General features: G+C 37.7%; 1 protein-coding gene across 1 annotated transcript; it reads left to right on the top strand.

The window, feature by feature from the left end:
- The first annotated feature begins 4,304 nt into the window (after nt 1–4,304).
- ssr1 (signal sequence receptor, alpha) lies at nt 4,305–19,623 on the top strand. The gene is made up of 9 exons (XM_049564881.1): nt 4,305–4,468; nt 6,852–6,985; nt 9,172–9,268; nt 9,361–9,464; nt 9,581–9,739; nt 10,560–10,636; nt 10,772–10,850; nt 11,297–11,390; nt 16,498–19,623. Exons 1-9 carry the CDS (start codon nt 4,399–4,401, stop codon nt 16,563–16,565), a joined length of 882 nt encoding a protein of 293 aa, XP_049420838.1. The 5' UTR covers nt 4,305–4,398; the 3' UTR covers nt 16,566–19,623.
- The last annotated feature ends 1,931 nt before the right edge of the window (nt 19,624–21,554 follow it).

Below are 21,554 nucleotides of genomic sequence, written 5' to 3'. Positions count from 1 at the left end.
GTGTGTTTCATGTGGTAGAAATAAAAAATAATTTGTCAACAGAAGTGTGGTTGTGCTCATTCTTAGATCAGTCTTAGATAACTTTAATTAGAATATTATATAATAAGATGGCAAATGTACCCCTGTCTGTATTGGGACAAATAGAGAATATGGGAGATGCAACATGGTCTCATTAGACCCGCTCCATATGTAGATATAAATGGCTCATTCTAAGGTAACAATACACTAATTATACACTAAAGAAAACATATGTATCAAATTCAATTTCTGCCAATATATCCCCCTAAATCCAAAGCACTGGACCTTTAAGGCTCAGTTATGCTTTCCTCACAAATGCCTACATAGGATTGTGATGAGAAAACAGGTGGATCTTGTACACTCTGTACAGTTTCTCCCTATGGCAAACCAATATTCTCCCAAACTGCAGGGACAGTGTTTGCAAGTACTCACATCTGCAGTATGGTACTTCACCCATCCACATCTGTGTAAAATGACGTGCACGTACCAAGGGGCAACCTCTGAGACTGCAGAAATAAACGTGTTTACAGTCTGGTACAAAAAACTGTTTTGGTCTCTATAGATAATTTCAGCATTTGTACAGTGGGTGAATTTTTATGTAACTCATTTATTTATTAAGGCCCAAAGTTGTTAGTATAGTCGGTGAGTCAGATCCAAATCCTGAGTCCACAAACCAATGGGTGATGTCACGGTGGCTAAGCGTCCATTATTTCATACAATCTATGGCAGGGACAGGCAAAATCTTGCCACACACAACCCTTGCTAAGGGCCACATCTGATGATGTGGCGTCAATTTGTGTACACTCACGACCCTCGTATAATAAGTCAAATTACCACTCCACACCATACGTTGTTTACCTTCCACAATACAAGACCAACTTAAATTACCCAGAGTATTTTGCTAAGCATACATAAATAGCACAAATCATTTATGTCTATTCATGTCTTTGCAATACCCGACTTTGCATTGACTTTAAATTTAATCTCAGCATGCAACACTCACTTGTTCATTGTGAATGCACCAATACACACTGTTTGTTTTGTTAGTTTTGATAAGATTTTTGACAATAACAAAATGTTGAATAACACCAGACTTACCCTTGAAGGACGGTGGTGAGATGAAGAGGGTGGAGGAAAAACATGAAGATCTGATGTTTATCTTTTAGAGTTGAGTTTGAGTAGGAAAATGTACTTGAGAGTGAGGCAACCAAAGGAAGGAGGGACGAGTGGAGGAACTGAAGAAGTCGACAATAACAAGTTAATGAGAACAAGGTTTAGAGATCTCTCAAGATTAATCATTTATTTATCCTGAGTTTTAATTCATGTTCAGGTGAGTGTAGTTTTTTTTTTTGTTTTGTTTTGTTTTGATTTTAGAAAGACAGAAAGCTTCAGTTTTAAACAGCAACACTAACCTCTGTGTTTGTACAGGACTTAACTAACACACTGTGTCTTTCTGTTTCTTTTTAACTCAATGAATTAAAGTGTCCAGAAGATTTAACACACAGTAACAGTTTACGTGGACTGAAATCTGAACAGACTGTGTGAGTACGTCAGGCCTTGAGATTTCTGTATGTCGCAGACTATTTTGATACACAGGCTCCCGTCTACGTTTTGGAAAGAAATATTTTACTCTTTTACCTGTATGTATCCGGTAAGTCGTGTTTTTAGGGTTTGTTGTCTTGCTGTGTGGATTGCATCCCGGTCATGTACTGAATAAAAACTTCACTCAGCCATGATTTGTCATTTTAGCTGGAGAGCATTTTGTATGTTTGATTTCATAAATACTAGATGCAGTAGAATATAATTTACTGAGTATTCACTTGTTAACTGTGTTGATTTTGCATTTGTGTCATTTTATAAAAATCCTTTTTATTTTCTTGCATTGAGGATTTTTGGCTTCTAATGTCACCATTGTAAAGTTTTGATTTAGTCTGTATGTTATCACAGATTATACTCACAGTTTATTTACATATTATTTGAAATTATATATCACTCAATCTCAGCTGTGTTTTTTTTTTTTGGCCATATGATAATTGCAGTGTGTTTCATGTGGTAGAAATAAAAAATAATTTGTCAACAGAAGTGTGGTTGTGCTCATTCTTAGATCAATCTTAGATAACTTTAATTAGAATATTATATAATAAGATGGCAAATGTACCCCTGTCTGTATTGGGACAAATAGAGTCAATTCGACTGAATGTGCTGCTATTTTTCTTTTTCTTTTTTATTCCCTTCCCATACCAGTACCAACTACTGCCTTCAGGATGTTAAATAAACTTTTATCAAAATATATCCGGCAGAAGAAAAAACCCAGAATGAGGCTCAGAACACTCACTTTACCAAAAACACAAGGACTGACTTGGCCTGCCAAACCTTAAAAACTATTACTGGGCGGTACGATTATGAATACTGGTGCATTGGATAAAAATAACTTGGATACAGAATGGGTACAGATTGAACAAAATTCAATTCCAGAGACTCCTCTCTGATCAGTAATAATCTTGGGTAAAGCACACTGGAAAAAGATGAACACCAGTTACAGCTGGAAATTAATTTGACTGAAAGAAAAGCATATATTTCATATAAATAAGGTGTTACAGTTAGATGTTTCAGGAGACACCTCTTTTATTAAAGGAAAATGGGAGTTGGAAGCTAATGTGATAGTGGAGGATGAAGAGTGGGAGGAAAGTCACTGAACCACTGGATCACAAACAGTCCAATGTGGAGAGAGTTTGACTGGAAAGTTAAGGTTAGGAAAGGTTTTAGGACCCCGCAAGCAGTTGCAAGCAATTATGCTGGGCAGGTTGTGGAATGATCGGAGATCATACATAGATTTTTTTGTCCAAACCTGCAGAAATATTGGGAGAATATTAAAAGTGAGGTAACAGGTATTTTCGATGTTGATTTACCTTTGAATCCACTGTATTACTTGTTAGGAGGTATTTGCATATCCTAAGGGTACTTTTGTTAATTTCGAAGAAGATGATAACTGTTTCATGGTTGTAAAATTAACCCCCCACTGTGGAACAATAGACTAAGAATGTGATGTACACAATGGAACAAAATACAAATGAAAAAGGACATATTGTCCAGAGATGGACACCTATAATTCTTTATTTGACTGAATAGAAGATAACTTTTGTCTTTTTTCCCCCTTTTCCTCTTCTTTTTACTTTTCTTTCCCTTTTGATTGTGCCATTTTCTTGAATCAATCATTTTCCCTCTTAAGACTGAAAACTAAAATGTTGAATGAGCTTTGTTTTTGAATTTTCATGCTTGTGGGTGATCAATGTATCATCTTGATACTGAAAAGAATTAGTTTTGTGTGAAACGCAAGAAAGGTAAGAGTAGCTGAGTAGTGAATGCCTAATTGTTTTTCCTTAACTAAGAAAATGTTTTAAGGGATTCCCTGCAACACTTTTATTAAGTCCCTTAGCTAATGGGAAAATAAGCCTTAAATGAATTTTTTTTTTAAGATGTTTTGTGCAACTGGCCCCAGAACAAAAATAGATAATAAATTCCATATTATATTTATTATTCATATACAGCTATAGAATCACCATAAAAATCACCAGAAATCTAATTTTAATATCTGATATTATTTGTGTGGTAATTTATTCTCTAATTAAAGATTTCTCAATTGACTCCAGTGTTCTATTTTAGAATTTGGTTTCCATTTGAAACAGTTACTTTTTCTTGCTTACATTACTATTTATCCGTTTTAGAGTTAAGGTTAAATTTAAATGAAGCATTCCAAGGACAGTTTTGTCAATTTTATCAGCAGTCGTGAAATAAAGTGTTTTGTTTTGTTTTGTTTTTACAGCCAGTCTTCAGTTCCGGTGTGGCGGGGTCAACTTTTTTATAAAAAGAATAGCTATTTCATCCAAAATAGCATGAGTCAGAATCATCTAATGAGATCATACAGTATATAGGAACAATCATAACGGTCACAGGGGGCAATTTCAGACTTTTCATACTTGAACTACATTTTACCGATTATGTTTACATACTCTTACGGAGGGGACATTTTCAGTGCAGGGCATTTCCCTCTGACAGTGTATTTATTTTAACCTTAGACATACGTATATACATATATGTATATATGTCTATGATTTTAACAGTGTGGTACAGGTTCTTTGCTGAATTAAAGGATGTGAATACTTCCTCCACGGTGCCCTAACCTAACCTTTGCACTAACCGAGGAGGACATCGTTACGGGAGATACACTGCGAAGGGGAACCAACTTCGTCATAACACCTACTGGTGAGTGTCTTCTGCGCACGCGTCGCAGTAGGGCTGTAACGGAAGCAGCACGGCAGCGCTCACAGCCTGGCTGTCTGACTGACACTGAATGAGAACGCACTGATTTCGACTCCAAAAATGATGAAATTTCTACCTAAACTGATGCTGCTTGCGCTGTTAGCTTTCCCGGCGACCATCCTTATCAAAGGTAAGTTTTGCTCACGAAGGTCGAGACACTGTTTAATTAGCTAGTAAGTTTTAACATGCTAGTGTTAGCTCCTCGGCTAACTAGCCTCTGTGGGGGAAAAAGGGGAAGGCCGTTCTCCATTTGACATGTGCTAGCTGAAAGTAACTGTGAATATAAAAATGAGATCACTCTTTCAGGGAAATTAAAAAGTATTTGCCTATGGCATTTCTTTCTCTGAGTGTTAAACTGTCAACAAGTATAATTTAAAGTTTGCTACCTGTTTTGAGTTTATCCGCCTGCTTAGACTGACGTGTCCTTACTGTCTGCTAGCTGTTAGCTGTTAGCTGGGAAGCTAAGTAGCGCTGCTAACTGTCAGTCAGTTTCCTGGACACATGACCCGTTAAACTCCTGTTTTAGTATAGTCTAATCTCTCTAGTAACTACATTTAATATCGACTTTTATCGATACACACATTTAAAAGCTGCATTGAACTGACTATAGCTATTACAGCTAACATTAACGGTGCAGGTGTAGTAGGATCACTGGTCGTTGTTGTTGTTAATGGCCACTAACTTCAGTAGTCATTTCAGCACACATGTATTTTTAATATGACTAAGGCCTGCCGTTAAATATGTTGTGATTCACTGTAATGATGACTGTGATAGGGTCTCTGGGCTAGTAGATCTGTGGGTAATGCTGAACTCTCACATTATAAGGTTGAGATTTATCAGTAAGTAGATTAAGAGCAATAGCCTCAGGATGCAGCTGTAGGAGGAGATTTTTGGGTTACACTGAGCTTATATGAAGCTATAGTTTGTCTTGTATATTTGGATACTGAGGAACACTGCTGCAGATATCTTGTGGTCCTAAATGACATAAAAGTTTCCAAAGGAACAACATATTGAGCCAGTTGTTTCAGCCAAATGTGTGTAAAATGATGCACAGGGTTTTTTGCATTAGGAATGGGCAATATAGATAAAGTGCTGTATCATGGTATACAATATGGAATTGTTCACATTTACATTTTATGCAAGATCAATATGTATACTGCCCAAGACAAATTTCCCTTGCGGGACAATAAAGTTTATCTTATCTTTAGCTTATTGTTATAATAAATTATGCCGGAACTCAGCCAAGGATCTGTTAATGGATAAAACGACCTGACGGGATGTCAGTTTTTTGCTAATGCAGAGACTTTAATACTTGTGAGATCAAAACACTTCATCACATTTCATGCTACACTGTATGATGCAGTTTCTATTATTATTATTATTATTATTATTATTATTATCATTGTTATTATTATCATCAGACCTTTGAAGGAATAAAAACAAGTTGGTTTTTTTTCTGGTTGAACAAAGGCTTTAGTATGATTAATACTCAAAGCCATTTTAATGAAAGTTTGTGTAAAAAGTCTGAAAGGCAGTCAAAAAGGTAAGAAGATGTGCATATGCAGGTGAGAATCTTCATCTGGTTGCTCTTTTTCAGTACCTTAGGTAAGCAAATGTACATGGTATAACTGGCAGTTTTCATACAACAGATTACTGCTGCAACCCTAAAAGCAGTCATGTTTACTGATTTATAGTATTGCCCACAATGATCTATGACATCCAGCGGTCTTAAAGGGTCACCTTAAAAACTGAGACTTTTTTTTTTTTACAAATGCTTTACTGAGAAATATTTTTCAGACCATTCAAATTCCCAGAAATTTCATTTATGCCCAGTTTCCAGTTTTATAAGGTACACGTATAGCTACAGCTAATGCAGTCTAATAGTCCTCTAATAGTAAATCCAACCTTCATGACGTTTATATTGTTTACAGGTTTTTAACCACTTCAAAGAGGTGTTGATTCAACTGTATGGGGAGTTTAAAGGATGCTGTTGAATTGCTTTGCTTTTTACTGAAAGCTGTTTCTAATATTTAGTCTAACCTTATCAATAGAACTTGAGAAAGTATGAAACACAATCATGAACATACTAGGGTTTACAGCAGGGTATGTGCAAGTCTACTTTCATTCTGACTTAGAGCCCAAGATGAATATCTGTAATCTTTGTCAACCTCCTTTACAGTAAGTGAGGATGAAGAGGGAAATGCTTTCATGTCTCGCCCCAACATCTTCATGTGGAAATGTGTTGAACCACAGAAGAAAATTACATTCTGAAGACCTTTTTTGTGACTGTTTCTTTGCCTTGTTCTTGTATTTTTTGTGGGTGAGGGAGAAAAGTGGGGGTGTGTTTGGATTACCAGTTTTCTTTAGTTGCTGCTTGTGGCAAGAAGATCAAAGAGCTCTCCACAGAAAGCTATTTCTAAGGAGTTTTAACCTAAAAAATCTCTCTCAGTGTGTACTGTCTGTATAAAAACTCTTCTTTAAAAAAAGGTTGTGTTTTAACAATTTTTCATCAGGGCCGGTGGTGAGTGCGCAGGATCTGACTGAGGATGAGGAGGCTGAGGCTGTGGATGAAGATGTTGTGGATGATGTGACGGCTGAGGACGAGGATGACGAGGCGGAAGTGGAAGACGATGAGAATGCAGAACTGGTGAGTGACTAAGTAATTACATATCAGCAAATAATCAGTATAGCAGTGCACTATGGTACTTTGTCTTTCAACACATTATTGACACCTTCTTACACTGACGATTTTCTTTTCTATTGAAAAGGTAGATAAGCAGACATTTGTATTAACAGTGAGTGAGATGATACGATAATGTTTTGTTAACTATGACAAGTCAAAACTTGGCACCAAATCATGTAACTAATGTTAACCACTTACTTGTTTTCATCCCCTATGGAACACAAGGCTGCAATGAGATCTCTCCATCACATTTTATTCTTGGCAATGGTTGCTCCTCTCCCCATGACAGCTGCATCTTGTCCACAAGAGTAGATAAACCAGCTAAAAGGGCTGTGTCTAGATTTTTGGGGGCCCTCTGCAAAATCTTGTTTTGTCCCTCTATGTCTGTCAGTCACTCAGAAATACACACCAAATCTGCATCATATTCCATATGCATATGAGACCAAACTCTGCCTTTCACACATAAAATAAACATTTTAATTTAATTTAGCTGCATTGACAACATAAAAACAAAGTGAGAGAGAGTTTTTTTTCTTCAGTATTTAACAACTGAATATGTAAGGAGAGATAAAGCATCCACAAAAGAGCAACAAAAAAATATGTCAGGAGGAGTCTTGAGAGAAAATATAATACAAATCAATGAGGTTTGCTTGAATAGAACAACATAACAGACTCACTCATTTGATACATCCGCAAAATCTGGCCCTAAGGCTTTTACATATTTGAGCCACTTGGTCCAGAATTTAATGAAGACATTTTTCTGAAGATGCAGAGAAAAATAAATATTTTCTATGAAATAAAGCGTTGAGTACAGGGCTTGACGCTAACTTTTTCCCCAAGGAGCACATGTGCTCTTAAGTTGAAAAAGTAAGGAGCGCACAAAGAACTTTAGGGGCACAATGTAAATTGATCAAATAATGTGTTTTCCATAATGAACGTGATGCAAATAGACATTTACAAGCAAAATTATTTAATGAATTTGTATACAAAATGTACAGAAAGGTAAAATCATCAAGTTTTGAAAAGGTATTGCAATTTAATTTTGTCTTTAATGTTATTATCTTATATATGTTATCTTTGCAATATGGTTATCTTATATAATGTTATTACTATCCTAAAACATTCTCCAGGTCCTCTGAAACTCTGCAGGACTTATTTCCACCCTGCCCAGCAGTGGTACCGTGGCAAACGGTCCCTAACTGCGTGAAATTAAAACATTTTAAATTCGAGCCCAGGCTGGCGGAACGCAGACGCCATGGCCCTCTCGCGCGCTGCTCAGCGGCAGAGCGGTGCGCTCTTGTGCCGCGGTAGCACTTACACAATGAATGGGTTCGTCGGTGGAGGTCTGCGCTTTGCGCGCTCTGTGTGAAAAGGGCTTTATTTCCACCCAGCCGACAGCCTGGCCGTGGAGAACGGTCCCTAACTGCGGGGAGAACGGAGCAGGCTCCCCGTAGGCCCGCCGCTTCCTCCACACTAAGTCACACTGACTTATTTCCACACTGCCGACAGCGGGACTTATATTCATTGTGCCGACAGTGGCTTGGAAAACCGCCTATAACCATGTCACACGGGGAAGAGGGAAGGCTGCTGAAGTTCCTCCAACCATTGCAGATAGATTATCATATTTTTTTATTGACAAAAATATAGGCTGCTTCGGCTGATTTTTTTTTTTTTTTTTTTTTTGCACACGTGCACCTAAATATTTTTTTACAGTTCGCACACACCTATTTTTAGTCACAAATGCGAGTGAAATGCTCGCACTGTCGAGCCCTGCAGTATATCTATCCACTCCTGGGCAATGGGGGGTTCAGGAAGCACTTTTTACAAGTGGATATTAAAATAGCAAATATATGTTCATCAGGACGCTTTGCCTAAAAATCAACATTTCCTGAAAATGATGTGGAAAATGGTCCTGCTCTTCTCTGATTGAGGTCCTGGAACTCATTAGATGTATATCATAAAGAATCAGGAGGCTGTTGACCTCCGCAACCGTCTTCTCTCGTATTGTGATATAAGTATGTTAACCTTATTGAGAGGAGTTAAAAACAACTGCTTCCTTTCAATAAGGGAAGAAAATGGTCTGAAAATGGTATGAATGTGTCATGATATACCTCTTTATATTAATATTGAAATAAACCGTGTGTGTCTAGACGGAAGAAAAAGAAGATGAAGAGGAAGAAGCGTTGGTTGGAGAGGTGAAAGCTTCCCCCAATGCTGACACCACCATCTTGTTTGTTAAAGGAGAAGGTAAGTTTCTCTGAAGTGTTGTGCCCTCTGTTGATCAACTGGAGATGGCCATAAAGAAAAGACAATGAACTCTTCTTCTCGTTTCTCTCCAGACTTCCCCGCCAACAACATTGTCAAATTCCTGCTGGGCTTCAGCAACAAGGGATCAGAGAACTTCATTGTAGAGTCCCTGGACGCTTCTTTCCGTTACCCACAGGTACAAAAAAAACACTTCCCTTTCTGCATCACAATAACAACCATTCTCAATTCTCAGATGAATGAGCTTTTCTTTGCATGTCTTTCTAACTTTCTGTTCTGTTCTGTTCTTGTCAGGATTATCAATTCTACATCCAGAACTTCACAGCTCTCCAGCTCGGCATCGTGGTTCCCCCCAGCAGACAGGCTACCTTTGAGTACTCGTTCATCCCCGCAGAGCCAATGGGAGGGCGGCCGTTCGGACTCGTCATCAACCTCAATTACAAGGACAGCAATGTAAGTTTTTATTGGATAAATGCAGGTGTTGTCAGTGACATGTCTTGTATGGATGGAAGCTGCCAAATAAATGACCCCATGTATACATTTAGATAGTCACATTAAATGTACAAAAAACATTAAAAACATAAATGTATGCATGAATTATTTGATATTTCTGTGTAGCTTGATTTATTTATTACTTTTATATAATATTTCCCAGTTGTTTACTTAGCTATTAATTTTCCCTATTAATTTAATTAGTTTTTTAAGATTTAAATTCACTCTTTTTTAAATGTTTGTAGTCCTCAAAGTTAGGTGTCAAAAATATTTAAAAATAATGACACCTAGTCCTAATTTTGTGTGTTCACCTGTATTGTAGCACACAATAAGAGATGAGAGTTGGAGGACTCATCAGAATGCTGGCTTCTTAAAGTTTTCCACTAACATAGAAATACATTGCCAATTGTCTGCAAATGAGTGCAGTTAAACAGCACAGAAACTGGTGACTTTGTAACATGTATTTGATTGTTGCTGGTGACCCTGAAAAATTTTAAATTTGGATGAAACCGCAGATTGTTTTTCAGGCTAACCTGACATGTAAACAAAGACCGTGATAAGGCGGGCACTAAGAGTAACCTGTATCTCTCTTTTTATTTTCTTATCTCGCCACTTTCTTCAACACTCTCTGACCTGTGACCTGCTCCAATATCTCCAATATCTGCTTGTTCTCTTTCTCTTCTCTCTCATCTTCCTTTGACTTTTGCTGTTGCCTTCTCTTAACATCTTTTTCTGCTTTCCTTTTTCCTCTTTTTTACCTTCTTTCTCCTCCTCTCTGTAGGGAAACATTTTCCAGGATGCAGTGTTCAACCAGACGGTCACCATCACAGAGAGAGAGGATGGCCTAGATGGAGAGACGTGAGTGTTTCCATCACTTTTACTGGTGTTTGTGTGGTTCACTTATTTCCCTTACATCCCATCTTTTAATCCTGCATCTGTTCTTCTCTCCCTCTCATATATTCATACACTCCTCTTTCTCTCCGTCTCTCCCAGGATCTTCATGTACGTCTTCCTGTCAGGCCTCGGGCTGCTGGTCATTGTAGGCCTTCACCAGCTGCTGGAGTCCAGAAAGGTAAAGATTACAACAGTGTTTACACCAGTGAGCCAGTTGTTTTTAAATCTGTCAGTTAATTTATTAAAAATAACATCCAGTAAAACACCTGGCTCCACCTTTTTAAATTTCTGTCATTATAAACAAAACATTTGAAGAATTTCCCTTGCAATCTTGAAAACTGTTTTGTACTCTATTTTTGACCTTTTGTAGACTAAAATGATTGATCAGTTCATCAGAAATCATTGATAGATGCATCAGTAATTAAAACAGCCATGTAGCAGCCTATAAAAGTAAGGTTCTTGGATTGACATGGCAGATTAACTAGTCAGAGTTTACCACCACAGCAGTAAACCTGGAGGAAGTGTTGAATTTGCATTAACAATAAATTGCAGTGGCACTGAATAAATTTACATGACCTCAAGGTTTCTTACTCTGTGTCTGTGTGTGTGTGTTTTTGTGTACAGAGGAGGCGTCCAGCTCCCAAAGTGGAAATGGGAACTTCGAGCCACAATGACGTCGACTTGAGCTGGATCCCTCAGGAAACGCTCAACCAGATCAGTAAGTCACATCCAGCACTCATACACACACACACACACACACACACTTGTCAGCTCGCACACCAGCTTCTGTCCTCTGCACCGTTTTATTCTCTACAAACCTCAACCAATTTATATGCTACGCTTCTGTGCTGTGTTTTCTGAAAGCCAACGTTCAGAGACTTAAAAAAACAAAAACAAAACAAAAAACGTCTTTAAAATGTCTGATTGTATTGCATAGTTGTTGAAATGTTTTTAGCTGGCAGGTCAGGATATTGAACCTCAAATCTTCAATAACTAGAGAATTCTGTTATTATTCAGTGTTTCCCCTAGGATGGAATTGGAGCAGCGGAGGTGAAGCACGCGTACGGAAAAAAAATTTCACACGCACAAAACTTTTTTGTACGCTTGCAAAGCACAGCCTGCTGAGATGTTTCTGTGTATCTACTGGCACCAGAAGGGCTCTTTAGGACTAAGTACATTCAGTACATGTGTGCACAGTAATGAGCAGGTGAAATGTCTGTCTAGCTTACATATGAGATGTTTCAAGATTTAGGAACATACAATGTTATTGAACATAATAAAAGTATAATCTTTAAAACAATTGGCATTTATTGAACAAAAATATATTAACAACCAATTCATATACAGTAAAATCACATAACATATATTAAAACAATCAAAAAGGTGTGCAGTGTTTGGGTATATAATATTGCCTGTTTAAGTGCTGGAGGTTGTTATTTATGTGACAATTCCTGAATGCAACACAGGCTCCGCTCCAACTGAGTGTGTGTGCGCTGTGCTGTACTGCTGTGCGAGCAGCGTGTTTGACTGTGCGTAACGGCAGTCTTTTGATGGTCATTTACACACTGTCCATAACAATAACTTTGTCAGGTAACAAACTGTGTCGGGCTCCTGTGTGCGTGTGTCTTTGTGCGCATGGGGGCAGAACTCCGCCGTGCGCGATGCAGAGAGCAGAGGAGGATTGTAAATGCGCGACCATGCAGAGACAGAAATTACATGCCATTGTGTAAATAAGATAAATAACATAAGGCTATTTAGTTTGTTCAATAAAAGGACAAGTTATAGACCTGTTATATAGGAAAGGTAACCTTAAATGACTTCTGTTGTGATCTGGCGCTTTATAGAAAATGAGACAAAAAAAAGATCTTTTCCTAATTTTCATAATTGCATATAGGGGAAACATTGTTATTATCAAGTATCAAATGTACAGTATGGAAAGCTCAAGGTGAATGTCTGTTCAGATTCTTACCCTTTTTGATCAGTTATAAAGTCCTGAATGATAAAATTCATTTCATCTTGTGTGCACAAGACAATCACCTATTGTGACCTCGGGGGCTCCATAAATATGTCCTGATCAATCAGAAACTTTTTCTAACTTTAAACGATATTTTAATTAAGAAAGTACTTAATTTAAACCTGATGCGTTAAGGTGCTCGGGATGTTTCATAAATGCAAAAAGCCCTTTAGATTAAAGCCTCAACAGTTAGTCAGTCAATCAACAGAAAATAAGCAGACAACTATTTTTATAATTGAATAATGGTTTCACTAATTTTTTAAGCAAAACTGACAAACACTTATTTTTTCTTAAATGTGAGAATTTGATGCAGCTGTCAGACAAGAAACCAAACAGCTTTGGATTTTTGGACTGTTGGTCAGATAATATAAAATATTTGGAGATGTCACCCTGGGCTCTGCAAAATTACACAGGGCATGTTCCACTATTTTCTGACATATTATTTACAGAACGTTTCATCAAATGAATAATGTGAAAATAATCAGTCGGAATAAAAACTAAATAAATAAAAAGAAATAAAGAATAATCACTGGTTGCAACCCTATGTTTTTAAGTATAGAGGAAAAAAAATAGTATTGGGCCCAACTCTCAAATAGTGCAACCAAATTTGAGTGTCAGCAGCCCAAAAATAATCATAACAAGCAAAACTCTCAGAAAATTCAAGCAGATAACAAACAAAAATGAAAAATGAATGTGCATATTCTAATGCATCACTTTAAACTACAAGTAGCGATATTATGAATTTAATAACATTCCCAGTAGTGTGGTGGCAATGTCACTACTTTATGTGTCAAATAGCTTTTCAGTAGTGAAGTTGATTAATTGACCAGATGTGCGGTAGCATCCATAAAAGTTAGAAGCTCTTTTTCCCAGGAAAAGCTCTGAAGTGCAGCAGACTCTTTTTCTGCAGAGGTGTGGCTAAAAGTAGGGATAGTAAAACTGAGGATAGGTAATGTGACTGACGCCAGCGCCACACTGAGGCATGTAGACGATAGAATTACCACCTGTCCCCTATAAAACGGGATCGTCCCATATTGAAAAATAAAATGACCTGTCCCTTACTGATTCAGTAAGGGACGCAGCTTGTCCTGTATTTCTGTGCACACAATATTCTGCTGCATAAACTATGTTTTCACCTGCTGGGAATGACATGAAAAATATTAAACAAAAAGAGTTTCACAAGACATCGTGGAGAAATAGTAAATCAGAATTTGTGGAGGGAGAATGTCACATAATGGCAGGTCTGACACTCAGTGGCATTGTTGCCATGGTTTTGAAGACTCTGCTCTGTTAGCGCGCGCACTGACAAGCTGACTGACTGATAAAGTTATCTGAAGGTCCAATTACGCTCGGATGTTAAACTTATAGAGCTTATGGATTTATGAAGCGTCACGTGCACTTATATCTCAGTCATTGTGGGGCTGGGCGCACATGCACAAGCTTTGTTGACACTCCCACATTGAGACATAAATTGATGGAAGAACACCCTTCAATCAGTTTGCAAATCAATATCTGTGCCCACTCCACCACTCATTAGACCTGTTGACTAAAAATAGGGCAGCGAGGAAGTGTAGTTTTACAGACTGTCTCGCACCAACGTGATTCTCTGACAGAACAGCTGTCATTACATGCGACCTTTACGTATGCCAGTGGCTACTGATAGCACCTGAGCCACTAATTCATCACATGTAGGCCTACCTGCAAACCATCACTATGGTGGTATTTCAGTCTTTAGTATAAAACGTTGACTATTGATTCATTTATAGCTTTACACAGAGGTAACGTAAGCAGGTTGTGTAACAGAAATAAACATCCATGTGAAACACAGTGCGCTGTATAGTTGTACTGGATTTAATGAAATCTCGAGGGAAATAATTTGCCTCCAAGCTTTTTAGTAATCGAATTATTCGAGTTACTCAAGGAATCGTTTCAGCCCTGCTTAAAATTGAGGTAAGGATGTTTTACTGTACAACATAAAGTAGATATAAACATGCCCGAAAAGTTGTAGTAACTGTCAAAGTGTTTGCAGTCTAGAGCTCAACCGAACAAAATAGTGGAAAGCGTTTACCAAAAAGGTGACAAAACATTTCACCAGATGACAAGAAAACCACATGAGGATTAAAAACTCGTCACTCCTTGAAGCGATTGATTGATGCTCGGTCCATACTCTTAAACTTTGTGTCTGTTGATGTTTGTGTCCTCACAGAATGAGCTGATGTGTATGTGCAGGTGTCTCTGTTCTCTTCCTGCTTCACCTGTTCCTGTATGAACTTTAACCTCCACTGTGCATGGGGATCACTCACTCTTTTCTTTTTCTTCTCTCTCTGCCTTCCTTGCTGTCATGTTTCCCTGCGTCTTCAGTGCAGAGTCGCAGAGGTGAGGTCTGCTTTATGTCGTGTGTGGGTGTGTGTGTGTGTGTGTGTGTGAGAGAGAGAAAAACAGAGCACTCTTTAAATTTAATACTGATGTTGGAGTGTTTATCCAGATGATTGATGGACTGTGTGTGTTATCCTTTACTTTTGAAAATGAGCTCCCTAACCTTAAAGGTACAGATGCTCTGATCCGTCAATGAAACTGTTTCAACTGTTATACAAAACAATAACTTATCATCATCATTATCTTTTAACCTCAGGCTTGTTCTGAATACTCTATTTTAGTGTTGTCTCCATACTGGAATTGCTAACTTTGATACAGTACCTTCAAAAATATTGATATTCAATACCATTTTCAGTATCATGAGGAAAAAATTTCATTGAGGGCACACTATTTAAAATTCTTATTAAAATAAAAATAAAACAAGACTATAACATGTCAGTGTCAACATTTCTTTTGGTGGTTAGCAGAATACAGCAGAATGACTGTTGTAAGCATCAAGAATAAGCAAGAACGTGCAGCTGGTACAGGTGTATTACTAATGAGGAAAATGAGTATTGAAACTGGTTAAATACTCAAAATTGATATGTATTGATAAATCAGTATTTTTGACAGCACTACTTGGTTTTCATTTTTCGTCTTTGAGACAAGCTGACGTAAGCTCGTGACATGTTAACGTCAAGGAAACGTGATCTTGGTTGTTGATTGATTTTCCTGCTGGACCATGTCCAGTTGTGTCTAGAAGCTGTTATTGATGATTTTTGTTTTTTTTACTGTCGCTGTTCTCTGTTATAGTCATTCCCCAGCTGCAAGTACACTGCTACATGTAGCTGCATGCTAACATCAAGGAAACATGTAATCTTTACCGCTGATGTTGTAAATTTCTCCCAGATTGCAGATCATATTCCTGCTGGAACACGTCTGGTTATGTTTACCATGGAAAGTGCAGCTATACTCTGTTACAGTCATTCCCTAGCTGCAAGTACACTGCTACATGTAGCGACATACTAATGTCATAATCTTTGTTGCCCATGTCTTCTAAATTTGCTCCCCAATTTGGGGTCACCTTTGTCACTGTAGAAATGCCACTATTCTTCGCTACACTCGTTGCCCAGCTGCAATGACAGTGAAGAGATGCTGAGATGTGTCAGACGTGGAAACACTGACCAATCAGAGCAGACTGGGCTTTTTTGAGAGGGGGGCTTAGAGAGGGAGACACTAAAAGTGTTTTAGACAGAGGCTGAATTCAGGCGTTCCAGCACAGGACAGTATGAGGAAAATAACATGTTTTTAATGCATGTGAACATGTTTTAGTAGAAACCCAAAATACAAGTGTGAACCGGAAAATGAGCAGATAGGTCCCCTTTAACCTAATTCCAACAAAAGACTGAATTTGCCCGAAAATGACTTTTTGTGTTTATTTCTCTGTCTTCCCCAGACAAAGCCTCTCCCAAAAGATCTCCTCGCAAAAGAAGCCAGAAACGCTCGGCCGGCTCGGACGAGTGACGGGTGCCTTACACCACGGCGACAAATCTTCACCCACCCGTCTACGTAGGAGGAGGAGGAGGGCTGTGAGCGCCACGCTGAGCGTACTCTGCCCTCTCTACTGAGAAACTTTAACCAGTGCCAAGCACAGCGATGGCTGGCTCTCTACTTTCAGCTTAAAAACTGTTGAACACACACACACACACACAGTCCGTTTTGTTAACGAGTTCTCTGCAGCCGTCACATGAGTAAGAAAAGTAAGAAGGATCATCCTGAAACAGGTGTGTTGGGTTTAAAGGCACATGAGGGCATTTTTCTCTAGAGGTTGTTGCTGTTCTTTCAGATTTACATTTGTTGAAGCCTTAGTGAGATAACTGCTGATGTGATCATTGTGAGACCATTTTGATTGTTTTGTTTATTACCTCCCACTCTGGTGTAGGGCTGGAATTAAATGTGGATTTATCAATTAGTTGACTAGCTAAAGTTATTAGTTGACAAATTGTTAAAGTCAAGAAAAGTACCCCAAAGTTCTGGTTCCAGTCACTAAAATGTCACGATTTCCTTCTTTTGTTTGTCTCATTGTAAACTGAGTATCTTTGGCTTTCGTACAAAATAAGTGATGTGAAGAAGTCATCATGTGTTGGACATTCGTCACTTATTTTCTACATTTTAGTTCAAATGTGACCCAACGAGTATTTTACAGATGACAGGATGGTGGAAATAGTCGTTAGTTGCAGCCCTACTCTGGTGACAAATGCAGTTAATGTTTTGGATTTTTTTTAATCTATTTTGTAGATTCTGCCTGCACATTTTAGACTTTGTAGAGCTCTCTTCTAGCAGCTCTGTTGCCCCTTTCCTGCTTTGCTTTGCTCATGTTAATGCACAGATCCTCAAGGAAAGTCTGATCCTGGTGTCGCTCTTTCACCACACCACCGATGCTCCGTCTCAGAAAGTCTGCAAGGACTCTGTGCCGTCCGCCTGTTGAAATTTAGAGACCCCACCAGACCTTTTGAGCCCCTTGTGCAAGAACGAGAACAGCATGAGGCAACATCCCATATTTCCTAATGTTCACTTAAATGGGAGACATGAATTAGACATGGAAGGAGCTTGGAAGAACATACACCCAGTAGCAATCACTGTGTAGTTTCTTATGTTTGGATGGCATGACAACATTGTTCTTGTTTCGCTGCGATGTTTCAAAGAGCATTTGAGCTCTGTGGTCTAAAGCTGCCTACAAACATGGCGATTAATATGCACAATAGGTCTCATTGAAGTGGTTGAAGTTGTGTAAAAACTGTTGCTGATCTACTGTCAACAAAAACAGACATTTCCTTGTTCCACGTTTGAGATTTTGTGATTGTTTTGCATTTGAACGTCACATTTAGGAAGGAGAGGCACAGAAGAAATGATTAACTGATTAGGAAAAACTCTTTGATACAAAAATTTGCTGGTCCTGACGTCTTAAATGTAAATCTTTGCTGGTTTTCTTAGACTCCTGTGATGGTCTTTGGGTTTTTGACTGTTGAATGGAAAACACAAGCAAGTTAAAGACTTTAATTTAGGCTCTGGGTAACTGATGGGCTTTTTCTTTTTTCTGACAACAATTAAAAAGAAAAAATGGGCAGATTAAAGATGATTTGAACTAGGAGCTAACATAACATAAGCAAGTTGATCATTTGGTTCCTCATCAGATCTGTGGACAGGAAATAAGTGAAGAGGACAAGTCAGCAGAGTTGAGCTATACCTGCTCTTTAACCCCGACACCCTAAGTTTAAACCCCGACAGGATGAGGGGGTAGAGAGGTCTCATCATGTGAAAAAACATCATTGAATGTCACCTAACAGGCCAGGTTATCATGAATGAACAAGATGTTTTAGTTTCTCTTGTTAAACAGCAACAAAAATTGAATCTTTAAATCCTCAACGTGTGCCTGTTTTCTACTTTTCTGTCTGTAAATGTGTTTACTTCTGGCTTTTCTCCACAAGCAGCTTGTTCAAAATCAGAACAATAACTTAACAGATAGTGGGTCTTTTTGTTTGTTTTTCTTTTGAAATGTAAAAAAAAAAAAAAAAAAAATACTGAACTGGCTAAAGCACTGGTGTAAATACTGGCTGATGGATGATGATGACGTGAGAGCAAAAATTACTGAGCTAATTTATTTGAATGACAGATTGGGGTGAAATGGGGGGTTTGTGCACTGTGTTTTTTTGTTTGTTGTGGGGTTTTGTTTTGTTTTTACCACTAGGGGATGACTCTATGGAAGCCCATTTTAGCTTGAAAGTCATTATGACAAACTTTAGTGAAATAATGACTTCCTTATTTCAAAGTAATTACTTGGTATCTCACAGCAATGACATAGTAACTTAAAATTAATGAGAAACTTTTTCAAAATAATTACATAGCACTTTGAAAGAAACTCAAAATATTTACTTCGTATCTAAAAAAAATTAATATCAGAAATGAGACACTGTCAAAATGACTTCTTTGCCTCAAAAATAATAACTTAGTATTTCAAATGAATGACAAACTCAGAATACTGACTTCATATCTCAAAATAGGCCCAAGTCAGAATTAGAAATTAAGAAAGTTTCTTATTTTGAGATACTTAGTCATTCTTTCAAGATAGGAGTCATTATTTTGAGAAAGTTTCTCATTCAAACTAAAAGGATTTTTTTCATTACATCGGCAGAAATGGGCTTACATACGACACTTACTGTACGGGCCTTGGACTTTGGTTTAAAGTTCCTTTGCTGCAGAGTTTGGTCCTTTAAAGCTTTGTGGCTTTGTGAGTAACTGACCTCAGAGTTTGGATCTGAACTGTAGCTGCATGTTGGACTCTTTAAATGTACTGCAGATAATCCAAGCAGGCAGTATAAACAGAAAACACATGATCCAAATGTGAGTACACAGCTGAGGCTTGTTGATACCACTTGTTCACCCACAGAGAACTGAGCTGATGTTTAGTTTTTTTTTTTGTTTGTTTGTTTTCTAAAATAACGGGACTGTCATTCATAGATTCGAGCTTTTACTTTCATTTGCTTTTAAATGTGCAGGAAATAAACTTTGATGATTTGCTGTAGGCTCTGTACCTCCTTTATTGCTTTTGTTTTTTCCCTCTCTAATGATAATGTAAAACGAAAATTTCTCTGGGAGTCGATGTTGAAAAAGATCAACTTAATCTGCCAAAATAGCGAAAAACAATAAGTTGATTGAAAGAAAATAGCTTAATTATTTTAAATTGTCACTTCTCATGTTTTAAACATTCAAACTTCTGCTAATGCTTTTCTTTGTCATGTTAAAAATGTATTTAATATTTTTATTTTTGGCAGTTAGGCAAAACCAAGAATTTGAAGACATCATTTGTACTCAGGAAAACTACATTTTCTAAATTGAATTTTATAGACAAGGTCTATAAGGTCTAATTGAGGACATAACTGACACATGAAGTGAAAATAAGATGCAAGTAATTATGTTTTTTGTGGATCTTTAAATCATTTTCATAGGTTTCTTTAAGAAAAAAAAGTTATCAGGCAAACTTTTTTTATGCTGCTAGTTTGGCCAGTTCTCTCTTGTAACACAGATCAGGAAACTAGAAGAAACTAAGAAACTTCCTGGTTTAATGATCCAGTGTGTAAGATTCAGGGAGATTTAGCAGTGAGGATTGCAGATTTCAGTCAGCTGAAACTTTTCCAGGGGGGTATTCCATCAAGCAGGCTTAAGGCAAATCCAAGTTTAAATGGCCAAGTCTGGCTAATGTGAGCCAGAGTTCTGTTCCATCAAAGTGGCTAAGATTAGCCTCACATCGGAAACCATGGTTCTGAGGGGTATTCCAGAAAGCGGGTTTAGTGAAAACTCTGAGTATGTTAACCCTGAAATGAGGGAAACTCTGGGTTTTCAGTTCCAGAAAGAGAGGTAACTGAAACTCTGAGTCACCATAGCAACTGAGTCTGTGAACCTAACCTGCTCGCTGGCAGGTTTTCTTGAATAAACCCTGAGTTTTCTTCTGTCTCCTCCCTCTTACACGCTGTTTCATTTCCTCATTCATTCAGTCCGTGTCAAAGCTTGTATCGAAGCGCGTTAATTAGTAGAGATTTAACGTCCGTCACAGTCTAAATCCTGCTGGATATTAGTTTGTTACTCAGGACTGTCTGAAGTTATTGAATTTATGCACATCAATCATTTCTTTGGACATCGGTTTTTGTCTTTACATTCAAATATTACACATCGAGAATTCACCCTCAGCTCAGAATCAAACCTCTGTCCTTTTTATATTTATTATTTTTTATAACACTGTGCACAAGGATCAGACTGTCAGTCTGTTAGAGCAGCTCCCAAATGTTTATTGCACATAATGTGTAGGTCTAATTATTTAAATTTTAAAAATGGGTATGAAGCTTTAGACACGTAGTATCAATGACTAATGATCTCTATCACTGATGTCATTGGTCGCACTGATGGAACATAATTCCTATAGCCTAATATTGGGGATTATATGTTCATATTTCTGAGTGAGCAATGGTGCAGCATTTCAGTGTCTTTAAATTTACTACATTTGTAGCTGAAATAAAGTCACTGAATGCTGTTGAGTCAAGATTCAAATAGATGTGCAACATTTTAAAATCTACTGTATTTTAACCTCAACGTCTTTTCAAGTGCAAATCACCAAACATATTATTACTGGGTTAGACTGTGAGTTTACAGTCATGTCTTTATGTCTTTGATCTATAGCCTAACCTGTATGTTTTAAATCTTCTGCCTCCTGTGTTTTTCCCCATCAGATTCAATCTCAACAAATATATTATTGTAGCCTATATAATTAATATAATGTAATGTCTCGACAGCCTGATACACAGTCAGATTCCACCACTTTATCTTCATTAAGGAAATGTAAGTCTGATAAATGATGAATAAACGGACAACACTGAATAAAACTTTTTTATTAACTTTAACTTATTTACACTTTCCTCGCTCTGACTCAGGCTCTTCTTTTAAAGATAAACGTGCACCGTC

This window comes from Epinephelus fuscoguttatus, linkage group LG21 (genome assembly GCF_011397635.1).
Source record: "Epinephelus fuscoguttatus linkage group LG21, E.fuscoguttatus.final_Chr_v1".
NCBI lineage: Eukaryota > Metazoa > Chordata > Actinopteri > Perciformes > Serranidae > Epinephelus > Epinephelus fuscoguttatus.
The sequence above is the reverse complement of the archived record's forward strand: the minus strand, read 5'-3'. Positions and strand labels throughout refer to the sequence as shown.